The sequence below is a fragment of the Leucopleurus acutus genome (assembly GCF_964270905.1).
Source record: "Leucopleurus acutus genome assembly, chromosome: 10".
Lineage (NCBI taxonomy): Eukaryota > Metazoa > Chordata > Mammalia > Artiodactyla > Delphinidae > Leucopleurus > Leucopleurus acutus.
In genome coordinates, this window is record NC_139153.1 from 62,351,728 (window position 1) to 62,370,210 (window position 18,483).

General features: G+C 35.7%; 1 protein-coding gene across 2 annotated transcripts in view; it reads left to right on the forward strand.

Moving 5' to 3' along the window:
- The window catches only part of BMP5 (bone morphogenetic protein 5), a gene marked incomplete at its 5' end in the record, with an annotated part of 117,328 nt that overhangs the window by 46,062 nt on the left and 52,783 nt on the right, over positions 1-18,483 (forward strand). For both annotated transcript variants that reach the window (XM_082848838.1, XM_082848839.1), the window contains one exon: positions 9,913-10,105. In XM_082848838.1, the coding sequence (XP_082704964.1) occupies positions 9,913-10,105 (193 nt within the window). The remainder of the gene's footprint in view (positions 1-9,912; positions 10,106-18,483) is intronic.

Here is an 18,483-nt window from a genome sequence, read left to right on the forward strand (position 1 = left end):
ACCCACTCTTGTAAAAATCTAGACTGATTTTTTTAATGCTACTATAACACTATGTAAAAATTATATAGCTATAACTAAACAAATAACACAATTAAAAACTATAAGACTATAACAAAATTATATAGCAAAATTAAAAAACCAAAAAATTTTCTCTTTAATTTTGTTATAACAAAATTAAAACACTATAACAAAATTAAAAAATGGTAATAGTCATCACCTTTATTAATATATCTATATTCCAGATAAAGAAATTGACATTTTGATCATCAGCGTGGCTACGTTTTAAGCCAGGTAGCAATTTTTTACAATTAAACTTTTATTGACTATTTACTGTATTAAAAGTCCTGTTTGTTGTATATGTAGAAATACAAAGGTAAGAGATAAAACAAAAAGAAAAACATGGATATTCCTATGAAGTATCTTACTCTATGGGATTAATCTAAGGTGACATAATAATTACAGTGAAAATAGAAAGTAATTCACACAATAGCCACTGCTTTTTGAGAACTTGCTCTGTTCCAGCCATTATGCTATGATCCTCTCTCTCAAATATTATTTAACCTCTACAGCACACTGTGGAGAAGGTCTTTCATGATTGATCTCCATTTTAAAGATGGATAAATAAAGGCTCAGGGATGTTGAGTATCTTTTCTAATATCACACTCTTTTAAGAGGTTAGGGAACTAAGATTGAATTCAAATTCTTCTCACCTCAAATCCAACTGTTCACTGTGGTCCCATCATGACAGCTCTGTATTCGAAAGGGAGGAAGAGAACAAGGGCTCTGGGGCTCCCAGCAGGAGAAATTAATGTGGGTGAGAGTTTTCAAAGTAGTCTTTGTAGAATTCAAACTGGAGGTTTTAAGTAGAATTGGGATTTCAACCTCCGACATGTGGGAAGCATCTTAAGTTAGAGGATCTTAGGTCTAGGGTCCAGGTCCACCCTAGACCCAACATGTGCGATGACAATGAACAATTTATTATTCGCTCCTTTGGCCCTAAGCTTTCACATCTCTTTTCATCTATGTGAACTCCTTTCTCTCCCTGGTGATAATCCTTTAAGACCAAATTCAAAATGACCTCCCCTTGAAGCCTGCTGCACAGCTTGCTGCTCCTTCCTTTCTTATTCTGCCCCCACACATGTCCCTCCCAAACCCCAACATGATTGTGCCACAGTGGTACTTTTCTACATCTGTCCTTCTCATCCTGAGCTCCTATCTCTTTGCTTCTCAAATCTCCTTAACTATTAGGCTTTGGCCCAGAGCAGTTATCCAATCAATATTTGGGGGGCTTGAATAAAGTTAGAGGGATCACAGTGGCTATTTTTAGGATAATCAAGATGAGTATATATGGAATGTGAGAAAGAGAAAAGCAGCCCCCTGACAGCCAGGATTGGGATTGGATCAAATAAGGGAGAAAAAAAAATTGAAATATATTAATTTTAAGAAATCAGTAATTATTTCTATTATTGTTTATTTATTATTAAACATATCAGTTTTCATACCAATGCTTGACATGTATCATTATTATTATTATTGTATTCTACTAACCCCTGAGGGCTGAGTGCTGAGCCCATCCAGTCTGAGGAGGGAGGGTAGACCTTGAGACCATCTTCCTCCCTGTTCCAAAGCTGTCTTACACAAAACTTAATTCTTTCTCTTTAAAATTTTATTGAAGTATAGTTGATTTACAACGTTGTGTTTAATTTCTTCTGTACAGCAAAAGTGACTCAGTTATACATATATATATATTCTTTTTCATATTATTTTCCATTATGGTTTATCACAGGATATTGAATATAATTTCCTGTGCTATACAGTAGGATCTTGTAAGACCTTGTTATTCATCCATTCTATATATAATAGTTTGCATCTACTAATTCCAAACTCCCAATCCTTCCCTCCTCCAGCCCCCTCCCCCTTGGAAACCACAAGTCTGTTCTCTTTAAGACTTAATTCTTTGTGTCCCTAAATCATTCATGTTTTTTAAATCAAAATAATATATAACTATTGGATCATTAATTCAATTTTGTAAATTTCAAAATTATGTGTTGTATATTTAATTGATTCAGGAAATTAATTTGTTTAGCTATCATAGGACAACATTTAAATTATTTAACCATCTCACCTTTCTTTTGCAATTTTTCTTCCTTATAAAACTGTATTCATGAAGCATTTATGAATACCAGCAAGAGTATTTCAACTACAGGACATTCGAAAGTCAATTGAAATTGTTCTTTGAAACAAACCACTCAGGAGGACAATTTTCCCTTTTTCAAGTCACACATGGCTGTGGTATTAAGAGGCTCTTAGGGTTTCTGGAATCTGGAGTTTACCACACTCTCTGGGATGGTTATCCTTTCAAAGAAACACGTAACATGTGCATTCACTGACCAATGAATAGACCTTTATAGGACCAAGTTTATGTTTCTCAGTGGACTAGTCAGTGAAAGATGCCTTGCGGGATCTTGGTAGTCTCTTGTGGAGACATCTTGGTAGTCACAGGATAATTTTGCTTTCTTTCTTTCACTTTAAAATGTAACACAGATAAGTAATAATTCTATGAGTAATCTCTTAATGATTTTTTGCACTCAGCAGCAAACAATGATCTGTATTCTTTCAACAGCTGGCTGCACTCCTGGGAAAACGCTATCTTTGTCTTGCAGCTACTGATTCTATTTGAATCTTCCAAGTTACAGCCCTTGTGTGGGAGATTAAGACCGATTGCCCATGGATGCATCCCCTTAAGACAGCAGATAAATCACTAAATAGATAAAACTGCAATCCTCTGTTAATTAGTTCTACTCTTCAGATACTGTAGACAGCAAAATATTTAGTCAGGACATTTCTATCCAATTTCTGCTTATGATAAAGTCATTCAGAGAGGTGTCTGTTTGGAGAAAAGAGACTGCCATCAGTCATTAACTTCTGTTAAGTTATATCTCAAAAATAAAAGGCTTCAGCGTATGTCTTGTCTTTAAACACAAGAAGCTTAATCTTTGCAGAACTTTGGCAATTTAGAGCATTTAGAATGTAGTTTGGTGCTTCTATAAAGGCGATCCTGTTTCTTTTCACTCTCAGCCCATGACTCATGGAATGTGAGTCTTCTGATTCATACTTTACCTCTTGTATTCTTTGATGTTGCCACTGTTTTAAAAAACCAAACTATAAAAATAAATTCATTCTCTGGTTCTGTCAGTGTAGGTGACCTTTCAGTTGTTCTAGTTGGTTCATAGATGGAAATGTTTGGAAGACACAAAACCTGCTTCCTGGAGACAGAAGGAGGTACATTCCCTACCATTGTTATGATCATGTTTTGAGTGGTAAGCTGTATCAATTTTGCTGATTTTTGATGGTTTCTTTTCTGTAAGTCGGTGTGTATGTATATGCAGAAAGCAACTCTTTAATTTTTGTAGAGAGCACTGTGGACCACTATCAGCTCAGGTAAATAAACAACTCTGTGTTGATGGGCTTGTTTAATTTACGGTGATAGTCACTGGTTTACATGTAACGACCTTCAAAACAAGCATGTATCATAAATGACAGTGGGAGACGAGTGCAAGGCATCAGTGTCATGTTTTCATGGCTGTTTGGTAAAATACAGCCTGTTGATCTGGTTAGATATGTAAGAAGTTATGAAAATAGCCATCTGGACAGGTGGTTGTGTTCTCTCTCTCTCTCTCTCTCTTTTTTTTTTAATGGTGTGTTACTATCTGCTTTATAGCAAAGTGAATCAGCTATACATATACATGTGTTCTCTTTTTAAGTGCAGTTTTCAAAGGTGAATCAACTGATACAGGATGTGTGTTTTAAATCTAGTTATATTTGTTCCTAAACTCTCCTTTCCACTTCACGTGAGAGAAATGGTGTCTATGGTATGGGATGAGGAAATGGTCTCCACCAGAGACAAGTGTTAACCGCTTGGTCTCAGCCTGTTTTAACCCTTGTGTCGTTTTATCTCCTTGGACAAGTCTGGGTCTGGCTTGAGTGAGCTTACCTTTCTGCTTTTTTTTTTGTTTGTTTGTTTCACTTTGTTTTTCTTTGTCTTGTCTGGGAATGAGGAGATCTCTTCTAGCACTAAATAGGAACGTAATTATGACTTTTATGGAGTCTGGCAGATTTTAATCTGGTAACACAGATTTTATTAGAAATGATAATAAAGATGTTTTGGAAACTCACACATGGTTTTGTTGATGTAACACAGAAATGAAAAAGTGAGTTGAAATGTCCAAATATTTAATATACTATGAATCAAAACCCCCAAATAGTATACATTTTAATGATTTTTTTCTATTTGTTTATTTGCTTATGTTTTAAGCTTCTCAAGCCATTTACAATTGCAGTGTGTTATACAGCACACTAATTTATGGAGAAACATAATATATTTAATATATAAAATCATCACAATATGAACAAGGCAAAGATAGCTCCTATAAAAAGCTTACATCTAAGGAATATGAAATGTGTGTGTCTGTTCTCTTTCTTCTGTTTTGGTTGTGCTGTTTTTAAAATATAGTTGTAGGAAAAGTTGCATGCTAATAGAGATATTATATAATACTAATTCAAGTCGTGAATACAATCACTTGCTTATTCATAAACATTTTCTTAGATAATAAATGGAATCAGTATTAAATAAGTGAATATGATACAACTTTTGCTAAGATAAAGATTGGAGGAAATGAGTTCTAGAAGGAGTGGAGTCCAGAATGTATGGCATCCTCTATAGGGTAGGAGCATCTCGTAGAGGAGAATGTAAGCATTGAAATATCAACTCTCCTGAGGGGATAATTAGATTAAAAAAACAAAACTACAACCAGAAAAAACAAACAAACACACAGGGTCGTGTTGTTGAGGGCTTTGCGAGTTGAAATCTTGACACTGGGTTGAAATCTCTTCTCTCCCAATTATAGGTTGTGGGCTCTTGAGCAAGTAATAGAAACTTATGAACATAAGTGAGTATTAAATAAAATACACGCCCTCCCAAATGAGAGTTAAATAAATTATCATGCCCTCAGTCAATGGGAAATGCAGCAGGATGGTGCTGAGTGAAAAGACAGAACCAGCTTTTGATCTGTTCATAGTCTTTCATTCAGCCAATGTTTATTAGAAGACTTCCTCGGATCAGGCATTGTATTGTGTTAGATGCCAATTACACACTGATGATCAAACCCTTGCTTCTCCACCTGTTCTCCACATTTTTGTATATTGCTGATTAACATTGTATGAATGTACAGTTGAGTCTCGAACAACATGGGTGGGACTGCATGGGTGCACTTATATGTAGATTTTTTTCAATAAATATATTGGAAAATTTTTTGGAGATTTGCAGCAATTTAAAAACCTCATACATGAACAGCATAACCTAGAAATATCAGGAAAATTAAAAGAAAGGTATGTCATGAGTGCACAAAATATATGTAGATATACACATAACATACAAAATATGTGTTAATCAACTGTTTGTGTTATCAGTAAGGTTATTAGTAGTTAAGTTTTTGTGGGGTCAAAGTTATATGCAGATTCTTTGACTGCACAGGGAGTCAGTTCTCCTGGACCCCATACTGTTCAAGGGTCGTCACCTGTACTAACAACGAACTAGTCTCTAAGTAGGATGTCATTATGTAGGTGGTACGGACATTGAACAAAGATTTACAGTGGGCTTTAGAAGACAGACATCTGTTATTGCCTAGCTGTCATCACCCAATTTCTTTTTTTTTTTTTGGCATAAATGTATTTTATTTATTTATTTTTTTATCACCCAATTTCTTATTCTTAAGTCAGGGATATTAATATTTGACACCTCCCTAGGTAACTGAGATTACCTTGTGAATATTTGTGACCATCTTTAGGAGTGCAAGGCTATATAAATACTACTTTTATTCCATTACTCACTGCAACATGTCCCATGGAATTTACCAGGGCAATTATAATTCAAAGCAGTAGGATATAGGAATTTGAATCACTGGACAAATCTGCATTACAACTTTATTCTGTGTAGTGTATTTAATATAAAATTTTATTAAACTCTTTGAAAATCTGCCCCCTTAAGGGGTTAGGTTAAAGAGCCTGGATCAGAAAGCTGAAATTTTATAATAACAGCTGAAATTCTAGCTTTCCACTTTATTACACTAACATCTCACAGGGGATTCCAGAACAGTAGATGACTTTACATAATATGAATTCAATACTCATCTGCATTATGCAGGTGCATGCTTTAGATTGGACCCTAACAAACTTATGTCAAAGCCCTTATGCCCAAGACTATAGTTATTTTTGTCTAAATTTCAAATATAAAATTGATTGTTAATGAAAAATTGAATAATGATTGTTATCACTTAGAATTTTGAATATTGACTTTCAGAATAGAGAATATATATTTTTGAATGACTGATGAATGCTTAGATCATAAAGTATGGAACTCCTCAAGCAGAGTCTGGGACAGTGCCACGTAGTCAAACACTAGGAACATTTCTGCAGCAAACCAGTAAGTTAAAGTGAGATAAATAGGGACTTTAAAGTCACCTCAAATCAGTTAATTTCCAATTCTTCTGCCAAATGAAGTTGAAACCAAATTTTCAGTTTTCAGAGCTTTTTGGATTTTGGACTTGTGAATGCAAGATTTCAGATCACTCTTCTGTTTCTTTTTTTTTAATTGAAGTATAGTTCATTTACAATGTTGTGTTAGTTTCAAGTGTGCAGCAAAATGATTCATACATATATTAATATATATTATAAATATATTCTTTTTCATTATAAGTTATTATAAAATATTGAGTATAGTTCCCTGTGCTATACAATAGGTCCTTGTTGTTTACTTATTTTATATATAGTAGTGTGTTTCTGTTAATCCCAAACTCCTAATTTATCAGATCTTTATTAAAGCATAAATACTTAGTAAATTAGGACAAAGTAGTAGTTTAGAAGCAGAAGCAGCCTATCCTGGCATTTAAGAACCATAGCTTGGTGGCATCAAACGCTTGGATTCAAATTCTTTGGCAAGGTATTTCTTTTCTCTGCCTCCTCGGTTTCTTCATCTTCAAAATGAGGACGATAATAGAACCTACTTCATAGGTTGTTATGAAGTGTAATATGTTAATATCAATAAAATGCTTAGAGCAGTTCTATTTAAATACTGTTTCATGATGTCATCTACTTTGTTTAAATTTGGATCAGAAAAGACAATTTTACAGTGAATTAAATGTAGTTCTTAAAAAAAAAAATGTAGTTCTTTGTTGGGACTTCCCTGTTGGCGCAGTGGTTAAGAATCTACCTGCCAATGCAGGGGACATGGGTTTGAGCCCTGCTCCGGGAAGATCTCACGTGCTGCTGAGCAACTAAGCCCGGTGTGCCACAACTACTGAGCCTGCTCTCTAGAGCCTGCAAGACAAAACTGCTGAGCCCGCGTGCCACAACTACTGAAGCCTGCACGCCTAGAACCTGTGCTCCGCAACGAAAAGTAGTCTCCGCTCGCCACAACTAGAGAAAGCCTGCATGCAGCAACAAAGACCCAACAAAAATAAATAAATAAATAAAATTGATTCTTAAAAAAAAATGTAGTTTTTCTGTAAGCAAGAGTTGTGGCTAGTTTTAATATTCATACGTACACTCTAGTTATTAGAGATCCAGTTTGTAGGTGTTTTCTGTCCTTACACTTTGGAGACGGAGACCCGCTCATAGCAGTCTACACTAACGCCAGCTGGAGCTCAGACAGAAAAGAGGTTTAAATTATGGACCAAAATAGGATCTTAAAAATGTAGTCATCCTCCTTATTTAGGGAAAGTTAATTAATGATCTCTCCAGGGGAATGGACCTCTCTTAGGACCAAGATAATGATACTTAAATAAAACAAAACCTCATGAGTCATGGGAGGTGGTGTTGGTGTAGCCAGGCAGCCCGAGAGCACCGTTCTCACCAAGTCCAGGTGTAGCTTACATTTTCCTCTTTGCTTGTGTAGGTATCTGAGATGGAGGTGGGGTTGAGCTCCTAGCTCTCTTAAACCATCTCCTACTCCTCTGGAGAAAATAACCCAGAGATTATTTTGGAGGATGAAGGCAAGGAATTGTGGGTTCCTTTGTCATGAACTTCCTCTCAGACATGGAGCCCTGTCTGGTACTAGAATTTAGGAGTCCAGCAGCCTGGGTTCCCAAAAATCACTCCTCGATGATCATGATTGCCTTCTCTCTTCCTGAACCTTGACCCTTCCTCTAGTTAAGGATCCTAAGTTTCATATATTTTTAGCAGTGTTGGTATCATTTCAATTAACCTCCTAAAGATATTTTTTGTGTCTTAATCCAATATTTGAACATTGTGAATTGTTTATATAACATACATCTTTTATCTTCTTGTAACAACATTTCAGCAATGAAATGTCACTGGATATATTTTAAAAAATTATTGTAGGTTTGTGAGACCCTTGGAACACAATGCTTTGCAGTGAATTTTTTTTTGTAATCTGTCCTATATTATCTGAGGTAACTGAGATTTTGAGAAACCTACCAGCACTGAGAAACTTAATTCCATCAAATGATATTGCATTACTAAAAATGAACCCTTTTAATAGGTGGTTCCTTAAGAAAGATTTTGGTACCCAGCATGAGACAGGCTGTGACCTGGGACCTGGGACCCTTTGCTGCAGTGCTTGCACCTGGACAAACATCTCTCCTCAAGCAATAAAATACAAAAAAAACCTATAAGGGACTAAATATAGTTGCGTTCATGAGCAGTTGGGGCAAATTATGGACAAGATACAAAAAGGCCAAAAACCCAATTGCCACTTTTGAAGAGCCTGGAGCAAAAACAGGGTGTCAGGAGCAAAAGCAAGGTACTGTGCATGCCCCCTGCACACAACACCACGTAAGGGGTGGCCAAGCCACCCCTCTGGCCCAACTCCTGGACACACCTCTACCCTCACCCCATATAAGGAACCAGCTTGCCCCAACTTGGGAGCAAGGAAGGGAAACTGTTACTTGTTTTTGCTCCCCCCTGCTATAGCAGGGCCCCCAATAAAGCCTTGTCTGAATTTCTTGTCTGGCCTCTCATCAATTTCTATTGATTAGGAAAGGCCAAGAACACTGCTCAGTAACAAGCATAGACTGTATCCAATAATACATCATTTTACAAAGCTGGATTATGTAATGATATGCCTGACACTGTCCTGAATCCCTCAACACTCCTTAATATTCCCAAGAGGAAAAATTCTCTGGCCTCATTTGGTGGGAAGGTTGCTGAAGGCGGAAATATGTTCCTCTCTCAAATTTGCATAAGAACAGAGATCTTTGGGAGACTGGATGCTGCACCACGGGTTGGGGAGGTTGTACTCAATAATCTATAAGAACTAATGAAAGTGCATTAAAAAAGGTAGAGCTTTGCATTTGCTAAAAGGAGGAAAAACGTCACCCAGGAAGACACTTTAGAAACAATCTTTCTTGTGAAAATGCATTTGTTTTGTTTCCTTGACCTCTAAAATTTCATAAACACAGCCCCACTGTGCCAGCAGCTCCTCGGGCCTCCTTCCGACTTTCCTCCCTCGACTGTGCTAAATCTCGCCATTGACTTCACCTGGAACTCTGGAGCTTTCTATCACAGAGTGCTAATTCCTGTATGAACCCTTCTCTGTTCTGGTACTTGATACACACTAGTAATAACTTTACAACCTTCACTTTTAAAAACATTTTTGGATAACCTTTCCATTTAGGAGCCAGGAATTTGTATAAAACCACAGAGGTTATATTGCTTTTGAACTAAAGGCTGTTGGTTTGTGGAATTTCCTTCAACTGGAAACACATATGAGTCTGTGGTTTTATGTTTTCCCAGTTTTATAACATCCTGCTTGTTTGTTTTCAAAGTGAAAGAATTTACCATTAATTTCCATACTTTATAAAGGCCTAACTTTTTACTTCCTTTTTTTTTTTTCAGTTGAAAGAGACAAGGATTTTTCTCACCAGCGAAGGCATTACAAAGAATTCCGGTTTGATCTTACTCAGATTCCTCATGGAGAAGCAGTGACAGCAGCAGAATTCAGGATATATAAGGACCGGAGCAACAGCCGATTTGAAAATGAAACAATTAAGATTAGCATATATCAGATCATCAAGGAATACACAAATAGGTATCAAATTTATATCTGACTTATTATCCTAGCAAATAAATGTTACAGTGTAGTAAAATCCATTGATAACCCACGTGGTCTATCAAATCATGCTTCTTTGTGTGTAATGGCATCAAGGCAGGTATAGACACATGAAAGATACATGTAACTAATCTGAAATGTGTCTTGTACATTTCACAGCTTTTCCTACTCCTTACACCAATCTGTGTGCTAGAGGGTCTCATGTTCCCCTGTATGTGATTTTCAGGCCCTTCACCTCATTTTGTAAATGAGAAAACTTTCATTTTATTCTGCACATATGAAATTTATAATTAAGATGATTTAAATTATTTGTTGTTTTATAAATTGGAGAAGAGTGGCTTTATTTTTCCCTGGCATAGTGTAAACTCTGTGTAGTGTTATGTGGATTTTGATGGAAGACATTGTATTTGCAATAGATTCTGACAGTTAACCTGTATGTCTTCTGTCTATAAAATGCTTAATTCAAAATGGTACAAAAATAGACAGAGAATCTGAAATACTGAATGTATGATAACCTCAGCTGATAATTACTGCAAATGAGCCATCACATATAAGAATTAGAAAGGGACTTTAGTGGTGTTTTCAGACCAGTGCAGAAATTGCTTGGGTAACACCTTTTACAAATGATTAGCACTTTTGTTGGACAGCTCTTACATTTTTAAAGAAAATTCTTATTGGAATATTATATTGAGGTGAAATTTGTCTTCCATTCATTAAATCTAGATTTTCCCTTTGATGAAATACTATGTCCTTGTTTGATGAGATAAATATTTAAAGACAGCTGTCATGAGCTCACTAAGGCCTCTTTCTCTCCTTACTGAATATTTCTAGTTCCTGGCCTTTGGATTTTTCTTGGTCTTCTAGTGAGTAGGATTTCTCAATGGGTGTTCCATAGAACACTAGCCCCTCACAATACTCAATGAAGAAAAAGAATAAAAAGCTTCTGGGGTCAAAAGCATTTGAAAAGTCTACTTGTTAGACCGTGTTTTAGGAGATTCACCATGCATATCAGAATAGTAAAGTCTTGCAAGGTCTTTATGGTAAAGAAACTTGTCAATTCGGTTTTTCCTAGTCTTCCTCAAAATTATTCGACTATGGAATTTTTTTCTTTGGGTCTGTAATACTTAATATCCTATGAAACACTGGTTTAGCAAGACACATCTTAATAAATACTGATCTCTGTACACTGTTATTTTAAGAGCAATAATTTCAAGGCAGAAAGATCTCTGTTCTTTTCTCAGCTCTAACACGTACTAGCTATTTGTCTGTGGGTGAATTTTTTGTTTTTTGTTTTAAATCTCAATCCTGTGGTTCCAGTTATAAAATGAGGATACTAATTTTTTTCTCACAGGGACAGAGCCTGGCATACTACATTATTCTTTTAAATACTAAATAATGGGGGTGTCTTTTAAAATTAAATGACTAGAATTGAAAATAATGCTCCAAATACCATCTAATTATATTGCCATAGCTAACAAATATTTTATTTATAATTCTTCTTTTCTGCATCTGTTTCCACACTTGGGCTGGTGAGCTCCTTAAAGAAGGGATAGTGTCTTAAGTGATTTTTTTTTTTTTTTTTTTTTTTTAGTCTCAGCACTATGAATTTGTTTGATACAGTTTTGAAATTATCATTACCCATGAATGGGATACTTCTTCCATGAACATATCCTAAAATACTTGAATTACCTTACCTTTTGACCATTCACAATATATTTTTATGAAAGTTGAATTTGTACTTGGTTATTCAACATACCAAGTATTTTTTACAGGAAATGTTTGTACAGCAGGCCCCTATTTATTAATTAATTGTTTGAAACTAAATATAGACATTTACACTGATCACAATTAAAGGTCCTAACTTTTATTTAGGTCCATTGTTCTATCTGCTCAGGATATATATATATATTTTGCGGTACGCAAAATATATACGCCTCTCCCGTTGCGGAGCACAGGCTCCAGAGGCGCAGGCTCAGCGGCCATGGCTCATGGGCCCAGCCGCTCCGCAGCATGTGGGATCTTCCCAGACTGGGGCACGAACCCGTGTCCCCTGCATTGGCAGGCAGACTCTCAACCACTGTGCCACCAGGGAAGCCCTGCTCAGGATATTTTTGAATGTCATCCATTGAACTAGCTACCCTTTGAGGTTTCTTTCACTCTATTTTCTAAGTATGTTAACTACAGTTACATAATTTAAAACATAATAACAATGATGAGAATAAAGGACTAATAGAAGAGTCCATTGATAATAATATATAGATTTATTTATGAATGAACCCATGCTGATTTTTATTAATAATACATTTGAAATATTTATGAGTATTGATGCTTAATCAGATCTCATAATTTTTGGAAGTTTTATTTCTCTCTAAAAATGGAACATTTGTCTATCTTGAAACTTTGGTATTTCTCTAATTATAACTGATGTTAAACATATTATTCTCAATGTTTCTACAACTCCATCTGCCTGCTCTTTGAGTATTCTCAGGTATAATTTGGCTAAGACTTTACTTATTTTGACATGTGTACTTAATCTACTCTAAGATCCAGAATTTCACTGATACTTTTCCTAAATCTTTGAAAATGATTTCTAAAATCTAAAGTACATGTATCTCTTTGATTGATGTTGTCTCACTCTACCATTCCAGACTCTAAGGTGGCAGAGATTGGATAGGATTCTACTCAATTTAATGAAAATTATTTTGAAATTTTTAATTCAGTAAATTCAATTCAATATTGATTCAATTCTACCAAGTTCACATTTTTTGAACATTTACTATTAAGTATTGTTGCTGAATTATGATTTTCTCCTGTAGGGTTATGCTACACCTATTGTCTTCTGTGTATTTGTTTTTGGTAATGGGTATGGAATTTTTTCCCCCAATTATTTGCTTCAATGTCTGAAACATACAAATGTACACATGCATAATGTACATTTCAATTTTATGTATCATTGACCAGGTGGGAGAATCTCTCACAAAATGCCTTCCTTATCTTTGAAAAAGGCAGTCACCCACTGCCAGTGGTTCATTAATCCACAGTGTAAGAAAATGCAACCCTATGCTGTGCTATTGTCTGTAAATCTAGGATCCCATTTTAACACTCCACTTTCTCTGCCAAAGAAAGACATTTAAGGGACATAAGATATAGAAACAGCTCATACGCCTCTTAGTGTATTTCAGGTTTCTGTGTAGAATTTCAAAGCCTTTGTAGAAAATGGTAGCATATAGTAATAAAAGCAGGGTCTTTGGAATTCCCACATGGGGAAATTGATGTACATCTTGGAGTCTCAGTTTAAAAATCTATAGACAAAAATAAAAGCAAAAATAAGTATTTCAGAACAATAAAAATATTTCAAATGATGTGGGAAAAACTGGTGCTTATCACAATGCAAAGACCAGAGTTGATACTTAATAAATATATCAGTTAACAGCTTAATAGGCACAACTATTTTACTAGGATTTAGAGGGTTGTATACAAAGGGTAACCAAAAGTAGGTGGTTACTATAATAACAGTAGCTACCATTTGCTACTGTTTATGTTAAGATAAAGTAAGCAAAATGATGCTAGGTGACTTTCCTTAATAAAAAATTAGCTGATCTTTGATTCATATGAAAGGAATTGGTACATTCTTAAGTCTAGTAATGAAATGAACACCACCCAACTTATGAACAGTTGGAGCTATCTGTGAACTTGTTCCTGAAAACCCAAGTTTTAGATAAATAGTTAAATTCTCCTTTAAAATACAGTTCAAGGGGCCTCAGACATGAATCCGGGGTGCAGACTTCTGTCAAGCCCAAGTGGAGTCCTTGGCACTCTGGGTGCTGCAGGCAATGCAGATGGCCTGGCTCTGACTCTGAGGAGACCAGCCCACCCTGTGCTCCTCAGTCCACTGCCCGGCCCTTCTGGCAACTTTGGACCCCATTGCCGTGCATCAGCCAGGTGGTTCCAGGGACTTGGATGTCTGTGTCTTTTAGGGACCATTACTTCGCCAGCCACATGATTGCAGGATCTTGGTTCCCAGGCCAGAGGTCTGGCCTGAGCTCCTGTGGTGGGAGCTCTGAGTCCAAACCGCTGGACTAACAGAGAACCTCAGACCACAGGGAATATCAATCAGAGTGAGGCCACCCAGAGGTCCTCATCTCAGCACCAAGACCGAGCTCTATCCAACTGCCTGCAAACTCCAGTGCTGGACATCTCAGGCTAAACAACCAGTAAGACAAGAATACAGCATCACCCATAAAAAACAAAAGAAAAAAAAGATTGACAAAAAATATGTTACAGATGATGGAGCAAGGTAAAAACCTACAAGACCAAATTTATTGAAGACAAAATAGGTAACCTACCTGAAAAAGAATTCAGAGTAATGAGAGTAAAGATACTCTAAAATCTCGGAAACAGAATGGAGAAAACACAAGAAACAGTTAACAAGGATCTAGAAGAACTAAAGATCAAACAAACTGTGATGAACAACATAATTACTGAAATTAAAAATACTCTAGAAAGAATCAATATAGAATAACCGAGGCAGAATAACGGATAAGTGAGCTGGAAGATAAAATGGTGGAAATAACTGCCAGGGAGCAGAGTAAAGAAAAAAAGAATGAAAAAAATTGAGGACAGACCCACAGACCTCTGGGACAATATTAAACACACCAATATTCGAATTATAGGGGGCCTAGAAGAAAAAGAGAAAAGAAAGGGTCTGAGAAAATATTTAAAGAGACTATAGTTGAAAACTTCCCTAACATGGGAAAAGAAATAGTCAATCAAGTCCAGGAAGCACAGAGAGTACCATACAGGATAAATCCAAGGAGAAACACATCAAGACACATACTAACCAAGCTATCAAAACTTAAACCAAAAGAAAAAATATTAAAAGCAGCAAGGGAAAAACAACAAATAACATACAAGGGAATCCCCATAAGGTTAACAGTTGATCTTTCAACAGAAATTCTGCAAGCCAGAAAGGAGTGGTAGGACATATTTAAAGTGATGAAAGGGAAAAAACTACAACCAAGATTACTCTACCCAGCAAGGATCTCATTCAGATTAGACTGAGAAATTGAAACCTTTACAGATAAGCAAAAGTTAAAAGAATTCAGCACCACCAAATCAGCTTTACAACAAATGCTAAAGGAACTTCTCTATGCAGGAAACACAAGAGAAGGAAAAGACCTACAAAAACAAACCCAAAACAATTAAGAAAATGGTAATAGGAACATACATATCGATAATTACCTTTAATGTAAATGGACTAAATGCTCCAACCAAAAGACATAGACTGGCTGAATGGATACAAAAACAAGACCCGTACATATGCTGTCTACAAGACACCCACTTCAGACTTAGGTACACATACAGACTGAAAGTGAGGAGATGGAAAAAGATATTCCATGCAATGGAAATCAAAAAAAGCTGGAGTAGCGATTCTCATATCAGACAAAATAGATTTTAAAATAAAGACTATTACAAGAGACAAAGAAGTACACTACATAATGATCAAGGGATCAATCCAAGAAGAAGATATAACATTTGGAAATATTTATGCACCCAACATAGGAGCACCTTATTACATAAGGAAAATACTAACTGCCACAAAAGGGGAAATTGACAGTAACAAAATAATAATAGGGGACTACAACATCCCACTTTCATCAATGGACAGATCATCCAAAATGAAAATAAATAAGGAAACACAAGCTTTAAATGATAAATTAAACAAGATGGACTTAATTGATATTTATAGGACATTCCATCCAAAAACAACAGAATACACTTTCTTCTCAAGTGCTCATGGAACATTCACCAGGATAGGTCATATCTTGGTTCACAAACCAAGCCTTGGTAAATTTAAGAAAATTGAAATTGTATCAAGTATCTTTTCTGACAACAACACTATGCAACTAGATATCAATTACAGGAAAAAAACTGTAAAAAATACAAACACATGGAGGCTAAAAAATATGCTACTGAATAACCAAGAGATCACTGAAGAAATCAAAGCGGAAATCAAAAAATGCCTAGAAACAAATGACAATGAAAACACGACAACCCAAAACCTATGGCATGCATCAAAAGCAGTTCTAAGAGGGAAGTTTATAACAATACAATCCTACCTCAAGAAACAAGAAAAATCTCAAATAAACAACCTAACCTTACACCTAAAGCAATTAGAGAAAGAAGAACAAAAAAACCCCCAAAGTTAGCACAGGGAAAGAAATCATAAAGATCACATCAGAAATAAATGAAAAAGAAATGAAGGAATCAATAGCAAAGCTCAATAAAAGTAAAAGCTGGTTCTTTGAGAACATAAACAAAATTGATAAACTACTAGCCAGACTCATCAGGAAAAAAAGGGAGAAGACTCAAATCAACAGAATTAGAAATGAAAAAGCAGAAGTAATGACTAACACTGCAGAAATACAAAAGATCATGAGAGATTACTACAAGCAACTCTATGCCAATAAAATGGACAACCTGGAAGAAATGGACACATTCTTAGAACAGTACAACCTTCCAAGAGTGAATCAGGAAGAAAAAGAAAATATGAACAGACCAATCACAAGCACTGAAATTGAAACTGTGATTAAAAATCTTCCAACAAACAAAAGCCCAGGACCAGGTGGCTTCACAGGCGAACTTTATCAAACATTAAGAGAAGAGTTAATGCCTATCCTTCTCAAACTCTTCCAAAACATAGCAGAGGAAGGAACACTCCCCAATTCATTCTATGAGGCCACCATCACCCTGATATCAAAACCAGACAAAGATATCACACAAAAAAGAAAACTACAGGCTAATATCTCTGATGAACATAGAAGCAAAAATCCTCAACAAAATACTAGCAAACAGAATCCAACAGCACATTAAAAGGATCATACACCAGGATCAAGTGGTATCTACCCCAGGAATGCAAGGATTCTTCAATATATGCAAATCAATCAATGTGATACAACATATTAACAAATTGAAGGATAAAACCTATATGATAATCTCAACAGATGCAAAAAAAGATTTCTACAAAATCCAACACCTGTTTATGATAAAAACTCTGCAGAAAGTATGCATAGAGGGAACCTACCTCAACATAATAAAAGCCATATATGACAAACCCAGAGCCAACATTGTTCTCAATGGTGAAAAACTGAAACCATTTCCTCTAAGATCAGGAAAACAACACAGCTGCCCACTCTCACCACTATTATTCAACATAGTTTTGGAAGTTTTAGCCACAGCAATCAGAGAGGAAAAAGAAATTAAAAGATACAAATTGGAAAAGAAGAAGTAAAACTTTCACTGTTTGCTAATGACATAATATTATAAATAGAGAATCCTAAAAATGCTACCAGAAAACTACTAGAGCTAATCAATGAATTTGGTAATGTAGCAGGATATAAAATTAATGCATAGAAATCTCTTGCATTCCTATACACTAATGATGAAAAATCTGAAAGAGAAATTAGGAAAACACTCTCATTTACCACTGTAACAAAAAGAAAAAAATATCTAGGAATAAACCTACCTATGGAGACAAAAGACCTGTATGCAGAAAACTATAAGGTACTAATGAAAGAAATTAAAGACGATACAAACAGATGGAGAAATATACCATGTTCTTGGATTGGAAGAATCAACATTGTGAAAATGACTATACTACCCAAAGCAATCTACATATTCAATATAATCCCTATTAAACTACCAATGGTATTCTTCACAGAACCAGAACAAAAAATTTCACAATTTGTATGGAAACACAAAAGACCCCGAATAGCCAAAACAATCTTCAGAAAGAAAAATGGAGCTGTAGGAAACAGGCTCCTGGACTTCAGACTATACTACAAAGCTACAGTAATCAAGACAGTATGGTACTGGCACAAAAACAGAAAGACAGATCAATGGAACAGGATAGAAAGCCCAGAGATAAACCCATGCACGTATGGTCACCTTATCTTTGATAAAGGAGGCAAGAATATACAATGGAGAAAAGACAGCCTCTTCAATAAGTGGTGGGGCAAAACTGGACAGCTGCATGTAAAAGAATGAAATTAGAATACTCCCTAACACCATACACAAAAATAAACTCAAAATGGATTAAAGACCTAAATGTAAGGCCAGACACTTTAAAACCCCTAGAGGAAAACATAGGCAGAACACATTATGACACAAATCACAGCAAGATCCTTTTTGACCCACCTCCTAGAGAAATGCAAGTAAAAACAAAAATAAACAAATGAGACCTAATGAAACTTCAAAGCTTTTGCACAGCAAAGGAAACCATAAACAAGACAAAGGCAACCCTCAGAATGGGAAAAAAAATATTTGCAAACAAAGTAACTGACAAAGGATTAATCTCC